General features: G+C 36.9%; 1 protein-coding gene across 1 annotated transcript in view; it reads left to right on the top strand.

The window, feature by feature from the left end:
* Nucleotides 1-17,478, top strand: part of LOC306879639 (inositol polyphosphate-4-phosphatase type I A-like) — a gene marked incomplete at its 5' end in the record, with an annotated part of 67,930 nt that overhangs the window by 9,210 nt on the left and 41,242 nt on the right. Inside the window, 11 exons of the mRNA XM_079432767.1 lie at nucleotides 9,204-9,388; nucleotides 9,501-9,545; nucleotides 9,969-10,087; nucleotides 11,652-11,768; nucleotides 11,870-11,949; nucleotides 12,054-12,165; nucleotides 12,268-12,358; nucleotides 13,708-13,855; nucleotides 13,972-14,102; nucleotides 15,502-15,606; nucleotides 17,043-17,151. Of these exons, the coding sequence (XP_079288893.1) occupies nucleotides 9,304-9,388; nucleotides 9,501-9,545; nucleotides 9,969-10,087; nucleotides 11,652-11,768; nucleotides 11,870-11,949; nucleotides 12,054-12,165; nucleotides 12,268-12,358; nucleotides 13,708-13,855; nucleotides 13,972-14,102; nucleotides 15,502-15,606; nucleotides 17,043-17,151 (1,142 nt within the window). The remainder of the gene's footprint in view (nucleotides 1-9,203; nucleotides 9,389-9,500; nucleotides 9,546-9,968; nucleotides 10,088-11,651; nucleotides 11,769-11,869; nucleotides 11,950-12,053; nucleotides 12,166-12,267; nucleotides 12,359-13,707; nucleotides 13,856-13,971; nucleotides 14,103-15,501; nucleotides 15,607-17,042; nucleotides 17,152-17,478) is intronic.

Here is a 17,478-nt window from a genome sequence, read left to right as displayed (position 1 = left end):
AATCCAAATATTCCATAGTATTTCCATATTTGCGATGTAACGTATCTGAATGCTAAACTATTATTTATGTAAATTATAGGCTTTGTACTTCAGTCGCGTTCCAACGGTGAGAGAGGCGGGCGCGCTGATGTTTGTATTTTATTTTGATAAAGTACCAACTTTAGCAATGCTGGAACTGATGTGTTGTGTGTGTGTGTGTGTGTGTGTGCGTGCGTGTGTGACGCGATCACTTCAACTGTTTCTGTATACCAGCAGAATCAACTTTAAACACTTATCGTCTTAATAATGCATCACTGTATAAAGGTCTGCTTTTATTTGTGCACTCACAATGAAAACAAAACCATTTGAGTTTCCTTCCTGTGAACAAATTAAACCGGTCACAAAAATTAACTGAAACTCAGCATATATAGGCTATGTTACGCGTAGCACTGTTTTTTCCCCTTATGTTAACTAAATCAAATATTTCAATAATTTATTCCTTGTATGTATATATGTACTGCAGAATATATATAATGTAATATAATATTTAGTATTACTACTGTATTACTGTTTAAAATAAATTAAAAGAAACCGAGCATAGTAGATTTGTTATTTTTTTCTTTTCCTGTTGTACCGAAATCGTTGTTGTTGTGTATGGTCTTTAAAACAGGTCGATTCACTTATTCTGTTATCAGCACGTTGAAGTATATTCGTCTCTTGAGAATATGCGCTGTTAATGCAGCGGTAGAAGACTCCATCAGTTTTTTTTACTTTCACTTTCTGTATGTCTGAAGTGAAGACGTTCACCAGCATAACTATTGCGCAAAGTTTGCACGTTGCTGTTGTGATATCCATTGGCTCGCCTTCATGGTTTAAAACAGAAATATTTCCAGTATTGTGACGTAACTGCAACCCCCCATGCATATGTATCTTAAACGCAGGGATACATGAAAGAGGAATCAAATCGGTAAGCTGCGCTGTCTGAAACACGTCTCTATGCTTGTGCGCGCTGTACTGGCACACATCCGAAGCGCGCACAAACATAGAGACGTGTTTCAGACAGTGCGGCATACCGATTTGATCAACTGCGATCCGTTTAAGCCCTAATAGCCTATATGACAGATCAGAGTAATCTTTTATTTACTAATTTAACATGAAATCGTCAAATTGCTACTCGATATCAATCGCATACAACGAAAATACAGAATAATTAGAAAAATCATTTACGCACAATAAATAACAGAGCGTCACATTTTCCCCCGAACGTTCTCGCGACCCGGTAGGAATTCTTCCACGGCCCGGTAGTGGGTCGCGACCCGGTGATTGGGGACCTCTGCTTTAACACACTGGTTTATTTTGAATCTACACTCTAAAGCTTAAGGCAAATATTGTCTTGAATAACAGCTTTAAGAGAGCTATTCGTCTGGACACTATAGAAAATTCCACATGCTTTCTTCATATCTTATACACACATTCTTATCTTATCTGCATCACATCTCATCCACAAAGGTTATGACAGCTGTCGAAAACAAAATGAAGGAGTCTAGAAGATCAAGCAAGGTATTTGATGGAAAGAGGAAGTCTGCTGGACTGCCAATAAACAATGCAAGGTTGTGAGTGTGCTTGCTTACTAGCATTGTATCTTATTGCATAATCCAACCCTAACGGCTGATAATAATAAATACCAATATTATAAATCTATATAACTTTGTCAAAAAATTAAATAAAATCACAGTAAATTTCTAAAGTTAATTTAGGCACCTTGATGGCAATAGAATATAAATCTTAAAATTGTAGAAGGCCACAATTAATTATCTAATAACCCTATATTGGCAAAATAAGAATTGTGAATATCAGTCAATCAACGATATGGTGCCAATATGTGTATCCATATGTAAAAGACTGTATACTCTATTACCAGGAATTTGCTTGTTTATGAAAAGCTGGATAAGACTGGGTTGTTTTTGGGTTTGACAAATATTATAGTGGTATATTTGGTGAACTGGTCCATTGTTGAACATTTTAAATCGAAAGGATGGTTTGAAGTTGACAGCGCTTGAGAGAGGGTAAAAATGACAGTTTAACACTGTAGAAAGTTTTACCTGAATGTGTGTGTGGGAGGAAGTGAGGCAGCTGTAAATGAGAGGTGTGTGGGAAGAGGAAAGGAGACACTAATGTGTTATAAAGATGATCAGTTCTGGATCGTGTTGAGCTTGGTTTAACTCTCTCTCTCTCTCTCTCTCTCTGTGTGGGATGTTTAACTAGAGATACAGAAGAACATCTGAAGGGGTTTCAGGCCACTCACCTGCTTAACCGCTTAATGGCATTATACTGTATGTGTGTATGAGAGAGAGAGAGAGAGTGTGTGAGTGTAAGAGGAGAAGGACTATGGGTTAGAGGTCTGGCAGTCAGACAGAAAGCGAAAACTGGGAAACTAGGTTTGCCCTTTTACGGTCTCCAGTCTCTGCTCTCCTCCTGACTCAGTGCCTGTGGAAAAAGAGTAATCTAAAACAAACACACTAATTTTTCTTCACTCTTTCTCTGTCTCTCTCATGGATATTTGAAAAGATTGGCGCTTGTTTTGACTATGCTTGTCTCTGAAGAAAAATAACTCCTGAATTTTAAGCAGCAGGCTTAAAATGTAAGGTGCCTTTAGTGTCGTTCTTTAGAAGTGGGCTATTTAAAGCCGGAGTCTTCAGACAAGGACCCCTCAGTGGATAGTAAGCCAGAGCAGGGACCCACTGTTGCATGTTGTATAAAACTTGTTACATTTTAAACTTGGTCTATAATGATTTGCATATTATAAGATATTGATGTATATTCACACATTTTCTTATGATGTTTGCAAGGCAATTAAAATGATCAAAACTTATACAGTCATGGCCAAAAATATCGGCACCCTTGCAATTCTGTCAGAAAATGCAACCCTTCTCTCAGAAAATCATTGCAGTTGCAAATGTTTTGGTACTCGCATGTTTATTTTTTTGTTTGCATTGGAACAACACAAAAAACAGAGAAGAAAAGTCAAATCTGACACAACTCAACACAGAATCCTAAATATGTACTGGACAAAAATGCATTGGCACCCTTAATTGAATACTTGGTTTCCCCTTTTGGAGAAAATAACAGAAATCAATCGCTTCCGGTAACCATGAATGAGTTTCTTACACCTCTCTACTGGAATTTTGGACCACTCTTCTTTTGCAAACTGCTCCAGGTCATTCAGATTTGAAGGATGCCTTCTCCCAACTGCTGTTTTGAGATCTCTCCACAGGTGTTCTATGGGATTCAGATCTGGACTCATTGCTGGCCATTTCAGAACTCTCCAGCGCTTTGTTTGTAACCATTTCTGAGTGCTTTTTAAAGTTTCGGGTCATTGTCCTGCTGGAAGACCCATGACCTCTGGTGGAGACGCAGCTTTCTGGCACTGGCCACTACGTTGCGCCCCAAAATTCTTTGTTAATCATCAGATTTCATGATACCGTTCACACAGTCAAGGCATCCAGTGCCAGAAGCAGCACAGCAACCCAAAACATCTTTGAACCTCCACCATGTTTGACTGTAGGGACTGTTCTTTTATTTGAAGGCCTCATTTATTTTTCTGTAAACAGTGCCATGATGTCCTTTACCAAAAATATCTACTTTTGTCTCATGTGTCCACAGTACGTTCTCCCAGAAGGATTGTGGTTTTGTCACATAAGTTTTGTCAAACTCCAGTCTTGCTTTTTTATGCCTTTGTGTCAGCAGCAACGCCTACCGTAGCGTCCCTTTTCATTCAGATGGCGACGGATAGTGCTGTTGTACCCTGTGTCTGCAGATCAGCTTGAATTTGTTTGGAAGTTAATCTGGGTTCTTTATCCACCATTTTCTCTCAAATCCACAGACAACTCTTTACACTCTTTAATTTAAACAAGTGTAAATGAAGTGAGTTCATCATAAAGTGACCATGTCTGTTTTACGATCTCATTTTGAACCTTTTGAAGTGTTGTAGTTAAGTGGAAGGGGCTTTTCATTTCTGATCTCTTTAAAAATAACTTCATTTGTGTGTCAAGATGAACTGAATTTGAAGCAGCATGAGGGTAGGTAAATGATGACAGTTTTTATTTTTGTGTAAATTATCCCTTTAATTAATCCCTGCTGCTGTCACCTCAGGTGGATCGAAGAAAAATTAAATATCTCTGGCCATTTAAGGAGGTTTAGGGCAACCAGCTGCATCTTATACCAAGTTCCTCTCTGTTGCACATGAAAAATGCTGTAACCAGCAAGAGAGAAGTGAAAAGTGTTCTTGCCCTCTGCAGGAAACCAACACACTAAAAGGCGACAAATGCAAGTGCTTGTTGAAGCATTTCTTGCTTTGAAATGACATTGGACTCCTACAGTATTTCATACTCACTTGGAGGAGTCTGTTAGAATTTGTGTGCAGTTTTCAGCAGGACACATGAAGAAAAAGTGTGTCAGGTAGACCGTAGGGATTATCTGAAAAAGCTCTCCCTGTCTTCCTGTTCTAGTTCATGTGACTCAAATCTGGTGGGGTCTCCAGGACCTATATATGGCACTCGATATTGGTGTTAATGTCTCTTTCTGATCCACCGTGATTTAAGAATAAGAAGTTCTCTCTCTTCTTGGACATTTTGATACAGAATTAGTCTTTTTACTAGGGATTCAGTTAAATGTTTTGTAGTAAAATGTCACTAAAAATGCATTTTTAGTTTGTCCAAAAGAGGAAAAAAGGCCTAAAATTGTGGCCAGAATTTGACCAGAACCTATTATTGTATCCAGCACATGGAAAATCTATGTACCACCTTGTTTGTGTGATGCAAAAAAAAATCAAAATAGACTAAATAAATTTACTAAGTCTGAGGAAGCATATTCCAAGTGTCAAGCCCAGTTGGAGTTTATATTTGTGTTTTACAGCTGTGCATACAAGTCCTCATGTCCAAAAGTGAACGTTATCTTAGTTTTAGAGCATTCATAAAAAATGTTTTCCCATGTTTGCATAGAGGCTATTAAACACAAAATCCCATTAAATACATGAGAGGAGGAATTGTCTCTAATGCGAAACACTTCTGTTCCTAAACAACCTGCCACTGTTCCTGTAGAAAGGTCTATTGTCCATTGTTGGCTAGTCTTAAGAAACTACAGAAGGAGCTTATTTAAGTCAGTTTTTGCATCAGTAAAGTTTAAAAATATTACTTGAAAATGTCAGTTATTATTGTTGTATTGCCAGGGAACAAAGAAACGAAAGAACAAGTATGATAGCATTTTATTATTGTTATCAATAATAATAATGCTAATTGATAGTTTGTTGTAATTTGTTTGAGAATTTGTTCCAAACAAAATAGAAATATTCAGCTAAATGCAGGATTTTTAGTCAAGAATTTTCAATTCTGATGCATCACAACATTTTAGCAGCAATAAAAGAACAATCCCACAAAGAGTGACACAACCATAAATCGTCATCTCCATGGAGACAACCAGCTGAGCAGAATTTAGGACATTTCTGTCATATTTTTGTCAGTTGTCTAAATAAAATTCTTGATGTTTAACAAAAGATGATTTGTAAAGATAAATATTAATTACCTGCTTTTTTTTCTCACACAAAGTATAGTGAGAAGATAAATTGAAGAGGGGACTCTCTCCTCCTCACTGTTCTCATGTGTAAAAGGCATGGACACGTGCTAGCAGCTCAACATGCAGTAAACAAGCTGGCACAACATACTGCATCCAAACACACACGCTCATCATTCACATACTGTCCCGTTATCACTTATCACTGCTGCTTTTGCAGTCTGTGGTTTGTGTGGGTTTGTGTGAGTGCTTGAGTATCAGAATTTCTTAATTTAATATTTGGTATGTTCCCCTTTTGCTTTATACTAAAACTTTATTTATTTCCATGTCTACCTTAAATAAATCCCAGTGTAGTCTTAAACCTTTGGACCATATTATGTGAATTTCTAAACAGGGCATTTGTTGAGATCTGTGTTTGTTGGATTTAACATCAGCTCCTCTTGTTCATGTTTGACTCATTGTGTGATGTGGGCAGGCGAGGTTCTGTTCATCAACCATGTCTATTAACATTATGAAGTTATCTATATGCCTACTAGAAGCACAGATGATTCATAGAAGGTCTTTCAAATGATTGAAAAACCTAGATGGATAAACAGATGTACAGTAGAGCGACTCTTTATCACATATGGGCATTCAGTCCTATACCATCTCATAGCTAATGATCACTTCTAGAGCTGTTCTCAGAGATTTAGTCTTCTAAGTATTTCTCTTAAGTTGCCAGTCCTTTCTTTCTGACGGTGTAGTTTTTAAGGTGACATATCATGAAAATCAGACTTTTTCCATGTTCCATGATATAATCGGATCCCGGGTGCGTCTACCAACCCAGAAAACGTGGAATAAGATGGGTAAGCCTTTCTCTGCAAGCTTGTGAAAAAATGAGTTCGTCACCACACTCAGATCCCCACCTCCCCCACCCCCGGGATGTAGAAATGGGATCTTATTATAATATTACCGGCCCTTAATCTGCAGGTTCCCACCTATGGCACCGCCATTGTGTTTTCGCAAGCGACAACAGTGTACCAGTTCTAACGCCATGGAGAAAGTTTGAGCAAAGCATGCTAACTGTTCTGTCTTTGCCTGCACTGATGAGCACAAAACACTATTTAGAGTCCCAGCCTCAGAGGAGACAAGTTGTGTATTTGTCAGTTTAAGCGCAATAAGGCATGAAAGAGAACTTCGTTTAGTGCTCACATGTAGGGGTGGGCGCTATACCGGTATTAACGTGACTACCGGTATTATGTTGTGCCATGATATGGATTTTGCTGTACCGTGGATACCGTTACATATTCATGGATTTCATTGGAAGGACAGACAAAGATTTTTTTCCCCCGCGGCCGTTACTGCGTCCTCAGAGAGAGAGATGCTCCGCTTGATCAGACATAAATCCGAACCGGATAGTTTTTGCTCCAAACACACGATCGGCTTTTTGGAACTGCACACAAACTGGATTACAATAATTTCCCAAAATGTAATTTGTGTGGTAATATTACGAAGTCTGTAAACGGCCGTTAACACAGGACAGAGACGCAGAACACGGACCCAAGAGAGAAAATACTGGAGCAGGCAGCACAAGGTCACGGTTCACAATGCTCGAAATATAGGAAGAAAAATATAAATAATGAATTAGGGGAAGAGGGGTTAATATGAATGAGTATCTGAAGGGAACTCTCTTCAGAAAACTTTAGAAGGCGTTTTCTTTTTCTCTTACCTCCGTGTTCATAAGCGCAGCGCTGAGCAGCTTTATTTAAAGCGGTAACAAAGGAACGCTAAATTGAGGCCACAAGCACCATCATCTGTCAGAGAGTGAATATGCATGTTCTTTCAGTGCTGTTTTTCTTTTGCGCAGGTGTCTTATGTAGCATAATTTCACCAGTGTTGGGCTAGTTACTCAAAGAATGTAATATATTAATCATTACTTGTTCAATGTTATTATAATATTACTCCTTTCAAAATTAATAGTTACTTATTGCTTTCTGGCAACAGTAATAAGTTACACTACTAGTTACATTACTTTTTTTCACGCCCCACAAAAGTTGTAACTATGTATCTTCCACATAAATTTCCTTCTAGAATGTTACTAACAACATATTTCTGCCTCATCATTTGACCAAAATCCACATTGGATTGCAGTCAGAAGTTATTACAAACACTCAATAGTGATCGATAGTGACATTCAAGTAGAAGGGCTGTATTAATTAATTAATGTGTAACTTGAAGCTAATTGTAATTTCTCTGTTACCCATATACAATTATATTTCATTATGTATTTTATCAAATCGCATAAGTTTGTAAGAAACTGTTTAATTTTCCCCCAAAAAAATTTAATTATAGTAATATAATGTACCATTATGCTGATCAGAGGGATGTGGGTGGGATGTAATGCCAGAGTAAAGTAAAGCCACCAATTACACAGCAGTGTTCAGATCATCTTTTTTTTTCCTGACAAAATCAATATAATGCAATATTTCCATCTGCTGAATGCAAGTTTTTCCATATTCCAAGCTTGCCTGCTGCACTGGGGACATCACATGCATCACATCACATCGAGTCGTGAAAATTATGAAAATAAATCTAGCAATTATTTGATTGTTTGGTTTTAAATCAGCGGGGTTGAGAGAAAAATTGGAAAATGTGATTCCAATTTTTTCCACCTCATATCGCGATATAATATCGATACCGTCTGGACAATACCGTGACATGAATTTTAGCTCATATCGCCCACCCCTACTCGCATGCCATGTAACTGCCGCTTTCTGACAGCCGTTTAAGCGCAATAAGACATGAAAGAGAACTTAGTTTAGTGCTCGCATGCCGTGTAACAGCCGCTTTCTGTGCACGTGCTTTGGATGCGTGCGCTCAGAAAACCGTATATCAGAAGTTTTAGCTGGTTTAAAACGCTTGATTTCAGCACAATAAACATGATAATCAAAACCAAACAGATGTTTTTTTGGCATAATATCTGAGGCATGATCTGTAAAGGCACAGTCCTATTCTGAAAAAGGGGGTGGGAAGCAGCAGCTTATTTGCATTTAAAGATACATGCACAAAAACAGCGTGTTTCTGCTTCCACTCAAAATAGGCATTTTCAAAATTATCTGTGGGGAATTTTGAGCTGAAACTTCAGACACATTCTGGGAATACCTGAGACATATATTACATTTTGTAAAAAGAGGCATAATAGGCCTCTATTAAAGGTATTTAAATGTTGCATATTCAGAAAAAGATAAAAGGAATATAAAACATTCATAAAAGAGGGGTGAAGGAGGTATATTGGACAGGCTTCTTCACAGCAATGCCATCTGGTCCACGGTTTCATCCATTCTGAATGGATCTGCAATACTCTGCCTTCCCAATGAATCACACAGTTGAATTTATTTGTTGTACTTAACTACCCCAGAAGCAGAGCAAAGGATATAGCTAATATAGAATTTATAAAATGGTTAAGTTAAATAGATGAAAGGAAGCAAACCCCCACAAGAATTGTTTCTATTTCAATTCTGGAAGCTGCTATTGTACTCTAGAATTCTCCAGTGGTGCCTGTAGGAAAACGTGGTCTTGTGAAGTTCAGCTGCTTGTCAAACACTACTTCAATGTTCCTGTGTTTCCACCAATTCTGAAAAAAAATATTTCTCTTTCTCTCTCTCTCTCTCTCTCAGATAACAGAGAAGGAAACGGCCACACAGGAGTGTGTCTGGCTGTGTGTGGGTTTCCACTACTCCTGTTATTTGAACTTCAACACACAAACATCCTGCCAAAATGTCACGGAGGGAACGGCCGTGGTCGGTGTACAGGTCGAACACTTTTGAGCTTTCTTCAGAGATGCTTGGACTAGCATTGGAAGGTATACAGTAGTGCTAGTGAGCTTGTGTTTTGATATTCTCTTGTATTACGTTTTACTTTGCATTATATCAGGTAAGAACTATATAAGGTCTTTCTCTTTCTCCTCTTTGTAGGAAACAGTCAAGATCCAGATGAGCCAGTACTGGAGTTCAGTCTTGGTCAGTCTTGGTTTTTCCAACTGTCACATACTCAAAATGTTTTTAGAGTGGCACCAGAAATGATCTATTCTCCACTAGCAGCCAAGACTGTTGGGGATATAATGGTTCAGCTGGCTATCAGATCTGATCTGTAGACTGTAAATGACACTGAACAGTAGTATAAATATTTCTGTGAGTTCTCTGTGTCCTACTGTATGCTTACGTGAAGTTAACCACTAAAGTAACTGCGTTTGGATTAAGTGACTGCCTCTATCTCTCTTAAGCTGTAAATAAAGTGGTTTAACTGTGGAGGTCTGATTATATCTCTGAGGGCCGGCAGGTTTTAGCAAATAACACTTGAGGTACACTGTAGCACATTCATATATACAATGCGTCTTGTGGAAAATCTTCCCTCTGTCTTGACCCTGAATGTGATTTGTATAGTCTGTAGTGAGCTGACCACACCGTCTTTGGACCGAAAACCCAACAGTTTTGTTGCTGTGAGCTGTACCACACCTCCTCAGGCTTTCTGGACCAAACATGCACAGACAGAGATCATTGAGGTGAGCGATGGAATTTGATTCATTGGGGCGTATTTCTGTTATGGCACTCTTTGCTAATGCTATTAATTATGCAGGTAACCTTTTAATAAGTTCATGAACACTTCACTTATACGAATGTATTATTTGTTCAAAAACATAGTTAAAGGAGTAACCCTGTGGCATATTATTAAACCTTTTTAATAACTCTACATAAGTGGTCAACAGATGCCGATTATACTTATATAATACTTTTTCATATGCGTTTACTTTCTTTGTATAACAGTACTGTCTAATAATTTATTAGGCTGAACTGTTAAACAGAGACTGTAAGTCTATGATGACTGAGAGAATGGGAGCTCTGTGCACTGGTGTTCTAGGGCCCTATAATTTCAGCAATGCGGAAAACTCAGACGGAACCGCGGAATCTAGTCAAAAAAAAGGAATTTACTGAATTTGGCAAATTTTGGATGAATAAATAAAAAGAAGGTCAGTACTCTTAAATCAAAATGCCATATGGACTTGTGTCTGTGAATATTAAGCCGCAAAAATACTATTTGAATATGAATGTGAATGAATGGGTGCAGACACACGGTTTCGTTTACTACACACATACTGAAGCGCACGTGACGCTCGCGGTGTTTTCAGCCTCTGTGTCCTTAGTATAGGAGACCATGAACACATAAACATAATCTCTAGAACTGCTCTGGGAGTGACTTCATGAACATTTGACCATTTCTTTTGAGAAAACTATCATCAAATCAAATCAAATATAATAAGAAACATAAGGTCTTCACAGCAACCTGTCAAAATAAACGTTTGGTTTAACGTGAGGAAACTGTGACAGAAATATATTATTAATGTAATGATACTACTGCTACTACTACTACTACTACTAATAATAATAATACAATTATTACTATTGGTTAATATATACCAGAAAGCATATTTACCAGAAAAATGTAAATACACAACACAGTATTTCTGTATTTTTATTTATTTTTTTTAATCAATTAATTAGAGGTGTTTTTGATTATTAAAATATAACGAAACCAATAAAAAAAAATCCATAAAATTAATGGAAAGAGCTGAATTTGGTTAAATTTAAAACTTGTGTTTTGATATATATATTTTTTTAATTATAAAACCATTAAAGCAGAGTCTAGAGAAATTTAAACGGGAAAAAAATGAATCTAGATAAATATAAAAGGAATTTTGGTAAAAAATAAAACAGAATTTGGGAAAAAATAAAACTAGCGTTCCCAGTGCTGTGCATATGTTATGAGGACAACTCAAAAGAAAGACATGTTTTTTGTTCTTATATTATGTTACTCTGTCTAATGTTCATTTAGGGGTACAAACTCCGGTAAAACATTATTTCTTTTGCCATGGGCTGAAGAAGAAACATTATCAAGATTGTTCAAATGAAGTACACAATCAATCATAAAATCAATTTTTTTGTCCAGCCCTAGTGTTTCATGTTGACCACTTGTGATGTGAAGTTTTTTTTTTTTCTGTCATTTATGGACCAATGTGGACTGATGTGGATGACTAATCGAAAACAAATGGTTTGACCTTTGTTTTACAGGGTACAAGTAATCCCATGTTCCTCAGCAGTGTGGCTTTCTTCCAAGACTCCCACATTAACCAGCACACACAGGTCAAGCTCTCCGTGTATGATGTAAAAGATCGCTCACAAGGAACGGTGAGATGCACACCATGCACAACAAATGAAAAGAACAGCTCTGATTCTGCTATTTTGTCTTTATCTTTTGGTTCTTTTATTTTATTTTTCTCACTTTTTAGATGTACCTTCTTGGCTCAGCGATGTTTCCAGTGAAGGATCTTCTGCTGGAAAAGAACCACAGACTAAGCTTACCTCTCAGGTCATGACAGTTCCTAGATGGGTGTCTAGAAGTGGTTTATTGCTGAAAAGGATGCAGGCATATGCAGTTTAAGCATATTGACATCTGTTATTCCTTTTCCTCAGGTCAGCAGAAAACAAGCATGTGGGTAGTATTACAGTCATTGCCTGGCAGCTAGAGGAGAAGAGAGATCAGCATACACCAATCAAACAACTACAAGACACCATCAATGGCAGGGTGAGCCTACTTATGCCCCAGTGACCCAACTAACAGCATGTTTGTTCACTAATTTTTACTCATTCTGACATGTTTTTGTTCTATCGTGTGCCATTGCTGCAGACTGTCCTCGCCGTGGATGAGAGTCTGACAGAATCTGTGGGAGTCCGAGTGAAATACGCCTCTCTGTGGAAAGACTCTTTTCTACGATCTGGTAAGAATGTCAGCCTCTAGAAGAATGGCTTATTTTTCACACCCTAAGACTTATTCATTGTGATTGAAATGCAGTGTATTGCCAAATGTGTTTGGCATGGAACTGTTTCATTGATTTCATGCTCTAGACATGTCATTTTGGCTTGAGTTAGGACCCCATGCTTCACAAGGAGGTTTGAGGAGCATTATAAGGGCTCTTTGCATTGGAAAAAGCATCTGTTTGTTCAGTGGACATTGGGTTTTCAATCGCTTTTTGTACTGCCTGAAAACACCCTCTCTATATGATGATTGGATGAGTTCTCAAATGGCTTGGACTCAGCAACAAACGGCTAAAATTTTCAATTTAGGCACAATTTGACACCAAAGTTAAAAATATATAAATGTATTTGCGTTACATAACAAAATATTAAAACAAGTGGTATTCTCAAAATGTATAGTACACTTTTTAATCAAAACATTTCACAAAATGATTTGTTTTGTGAAAAACAGATATATTATTTTCTATTTTAATACATTTATTAAATGTTTTATTCCTTTGATGGCAAATCTGAATTTTCAGCAGCTATTACTCCGGTCTTTAATATTACATGATCCTTCAGAAATAATTTTAATATGCTAATTTAGTGCTCAGGGAACATTTATTGTTATGCTTAAATATAAATACAATCTTCAGAACTACAAAAAAAAGTTGTAGAAACACATTTATTACATTTTTGTAATTTTGTACCACTGTTCAAATCTTTCCTGTCACTTTTGACCAGTTGAATGGATACTTGTTGAATAAAAATAATACCAAAAAAGCAGTTCCATATCCCACACTGTTGAACAGTTGTGAGTAACAGCTGTCCAGAAAGTGCTCAGAGATACAAATACAGTTATAAGAAGTCTGTTTGATAAGCCATTTTATTTGATTATTCATAATCTTATATTTGTTGTGTGTATTAAAGAAAGAAAGAAAGCAAGTTATGTTTAATTTACACCTTTTTTGTAGTAGTTTGGGAAGCAGCTTTTTGTAGCAACATTGCAGAAAATGTTCAGATCTTGCCTTAACAAGTAAGGAGTGTTATATGTGCTTCCTCAGTCTTGAAAAGCACCGGCCACCACTTGATACATGTTGCTTAATGTCTTCTTGGAAAATATTGACAGAAACATGGCTAGTACTAAGAATAACTAATGATAATTATGTTTTATTGTTTTAGTGCTTTTCCCAAGCTCAATTCCATTTTTATTGACAGATGTGAAATCCAGGACCTGGTCATAATATCATAAATGCACGCAAATACAGTTTTAATGCTACAGCCTGGCACAATTGATTTATCATTATGGTTTAATTATATTTCTGTGTCTCAGTGTTTGGTGGCACCATGTCGCGTATGTACCGTTTTCCAACCACTGATGGGAATCATTTACGGATCCTGGAACAGATGGCTGAGAGCATCCTGTCACTTAACATACCACGACAGTTCGTCAAACTCTTACTGGAAGAGGATTCCTCCAGGTGTTTATCATAATCTCAGATATATAAACGGTTGCATGCACACTATGACCATTTTGATGGCATGAATATATACAAAGAGCGTTCCTTTACATGATTGTGTGTTTTGATGTTCGTAGAGTATCTGAGCTGGAGGAGTTGGGGGAGTTATCACCGTGTTGGGAGAATCTCAGACGGCAAATCGTGACGCAGTACCAGAGCATCCTTCAGACCTATCAGGATACACTCACAGACCTGCAGGACTACAAAGGTGGGTCTGCATTTGGAGGTTGCAAGAGGTGTTCCTGTTGTTACACACTTCATTTCAGAACTCTTAGGTGTTTTGTACTTCAGCACATGTAAGATGTGCAAAAGGAGAGATGACCAAAGATGTGAGGCCACACTAATAGTGTTGGATTCAAAATATAATTTAAAATTTGGAAATAAACTAGCATTTGAAAAAATATATATATATTTTAAATTACAGAAAATTAAGAAAAAAAGATTATTCGCTATTTCTAGGTCACTAATAAAATAATTCTTAAATCATAACATGAAATCGTAGAACATTATCATCAGGACTCATGCTTGTGAAATTCGTTAAGGCCATGCCAGATAAAATGCATGAAGTCATTATATTTACATGCATGCATTTATACAATTATTGAAATCACTTAAATGAGGCAAAAAGTTGCAATTTGGGGCAGTTGCTGATATTAATATGGCCAAAAAGTAAGTTGAAATTCTGATAAGCTTGTAAATCAATATACTGTATACTATCAGTATAGCAGATATATAAAATGCATATAAGAGTTTTTGCAAAAACAGACAACTTATTAATTTTCTTAAATCATGTTTTTATTGTTATGTTTTTGTGTTTTGTGTTAGTTAGTTGTATTTTTTTAATTATTATTATTATTATTATTATTATTATTATTAAATCAAAACAACCCAACTGCAGTTTGATTGATATTAATTGGAATGCAGGACAAAAAACATGATTTTTGAACATATTTAAAAATGGAGTTATCTGTTTTTGCAAATTAGCTCTTCATATAATTCACACTATTTGTCCCAGTTAAATGTCTTAGTAAGATAATGCTTAAATGTTCGGTTTTATGAGCTATGTAGTGTTCATTGTGGGGGGCAAAACAGATAATGCAATGCAATGCAATACATTGAAACAGCCTGATCTATCATTTTGTTGCACGCATTTTTTGGATAAACGAGTTGCTTCAGTCCAGTAAGTGTTCATTTTGAAATATTACAAACTAGTTATTAAGTTTACTTGATAAAAATCAGTAAAGATTTCATTATAATAGCACTTGTGTACTATGACGTGAAGTCTAGACATTTTTTGAATGATTTTTAACTCCCTAAAATGTATAAATTATCAGTTAGACAACAGAAGGCATGTATTAGATGCAACACGTTTTAAACGTTGATTAATTTAGAGGGGTTTTTTTTCTTTTTTTGCCTGTCAAATATGATTATATGAGTTGACTTTATAGGGTTAAACTGGTAGAAAAACTCTTTCAGATGACCCAGAATTCTATGAAAGATTCTCCAGTGACCTAAAAGACTAAGAATAGTAGACATGTCTGCTCTGTTTGAATGATAAAGGGGTATCAAGAGATTTCTTTCTCTCTATCTCTCTCTATGTCTTACAGGTCCATCATTTAAAGCCAGTAATCTGAAAGCAGAGAGGAAATTGGAATTCATGCCTACCAACCTTCATGTGCAGAGAATGAGGGTTCAGGATGAGTCTGGCTGCGGTTAGATATTTCATTCATTCTGTGTTCTTATTTCATTAGTCATCCTGTTCCCCATTTCTTTATTTGCCTCCGTTTGAAAGGGTTTTGTCACTGCTCTATATTCTTGTTGGGCACTTTGGTTTTGTGCCCCTTACTGAGTCAATCCCAGCAGGCAGTAGGAGGTGTTATTCAGAGCACTTAGCACATGTAAATAGTCGCTCATAAAGAAGTTTTCATGCACTCAATACAAATACACTCTCAGACGATCACTGATGTTCTTTTAGATTTACTCATCCCCCCAAAGTCTTGCAATTACACTTCCCAAGCTATAGTGCTACATGAAAGAGACATTTCTGCCGCTGCTCATATAACATATATGAAACAACCCCTATATATAACTGTAGCAGATCTATACAGGTGGAGCTGGGGAAGGTGGAGGGTTTCTGAAACGAGCTGCAGCTGCTACAGCAAGCACTAGCCAAGTATTTGAATGTTGGCAGTCTCTTACAAGAAAAGTCTTTTCACTCAGCAGCCATATTTGCAACACCTCTGGGGCAGCTCATACAAGACCAAGTCCTATCTAAATGAATGGGGGAATCCTGAAATCTCAAAAACTGGTCCCTGAACTCGCAATTAAATTACATATTTCAAATAAGCAACACAATCTGAAATGAACTGCCCCATGAATGTTTCTTCTGCTCAAAGAGCATTTAAAAAGCTTATTTTTCAGGCTAGACCAGCCAATACGCATGTGTAGTTATAACATGCTTGTGACTGCGCATATGCATTGGCTGGTCTAGCCTCAGGTTTCTATGGGAACCGGAGCTTCTAACAGCCGCTGCAGTGATGCAATGACTTTACTAATCAGTGATTGGTTCTTTCATTTAGAAGTTGGGACTCTTCTGCCATATTGCGCGTTGCAGTTTCTCCCGTTCATAAGTATAGGAGTGAACCGTCTTTGTATTTCTATAGTCTTTGAAGTTGAGTAGCAAGCTCATTGGCTCATCAGCTGCGCCATGTGAATGAAGATGTAATTATATTAGATTGAGTTAGAACCTATCGGCCTGCGCCATCTAAAGTTTCATGACAGAACTTTGTAGATATTACAGTGCAGTTTCTCATGACTTTTTTGTATAATTGTGACTTTTTATCTTACAGTACGACTGTATTTCACTTTTGATTTAATATTCAGTTCAATGTCTCGTGACTTTTATTAATGTGTTTGTGACTTTTTTTTAATCTCGTAATGTAACTTTACTTTGTATTTCACACTGCAGCTGTTTTGCATATTTGCAAATGTATATCTTGTATGGTGACTTTATGCCTCCCAATTATGACTTTATATATTACAGTTTGACCTCATTACTCACAATGTGACTTCTCATGACTTTTTTCCCCTGTATGATAAGATAGATTTGGAAAAAAAAAAAAATTGACGTGTGTGTTTGTGCATCTAGATCACACCTACGATCTGGTTACGATCGGGGCCCCTGCAGCTCACTGCCAGGGCTTCAAAAACGGTGGTTTGCGGAAACTATTACAGAAATTTGAGGAGGCAAAAAAAGTGTAAGTCACATTTGACTCTGTCTAATTTTGAAAATATGCAAGATATGAACTGAATGTACTGTATGTATGTGTTCACATGTACATGTGAAGCAAGAGCTATCATATGGATTAAGCTTGTGGTAATGACCTAAGTCACAGATGGCAGTTTAGATCTGTTTTGTTAAACGGCTGTCTGGTAGTTTCACTTAAGTAAATTTGATCTGTTTCCTTTTTGCTGTAATATGTTTACAGGAAAGAAATTTGTGTAAGTTCATTCATTAAGAATAAAACTATTCAAAAAACTTTAGGAACATTTAAAAATCGAACTAGCTATTTTCTAGCTAACTA

This window comes from Barbus barbus (assembly GCF_936440315.1).
Source record: "Barbus barbus genome assembly, chromosome: 13".
Classification (NCBI taxonomy): Eukaryota; Metazoa; Chordata; class Actinopteri; order Cypriniformes; family Cyprinidae; genus Barbus; species Barbus barbus.
This window is presented reverse-complemented; position numbering and strand designations above follow the sequence as displayed.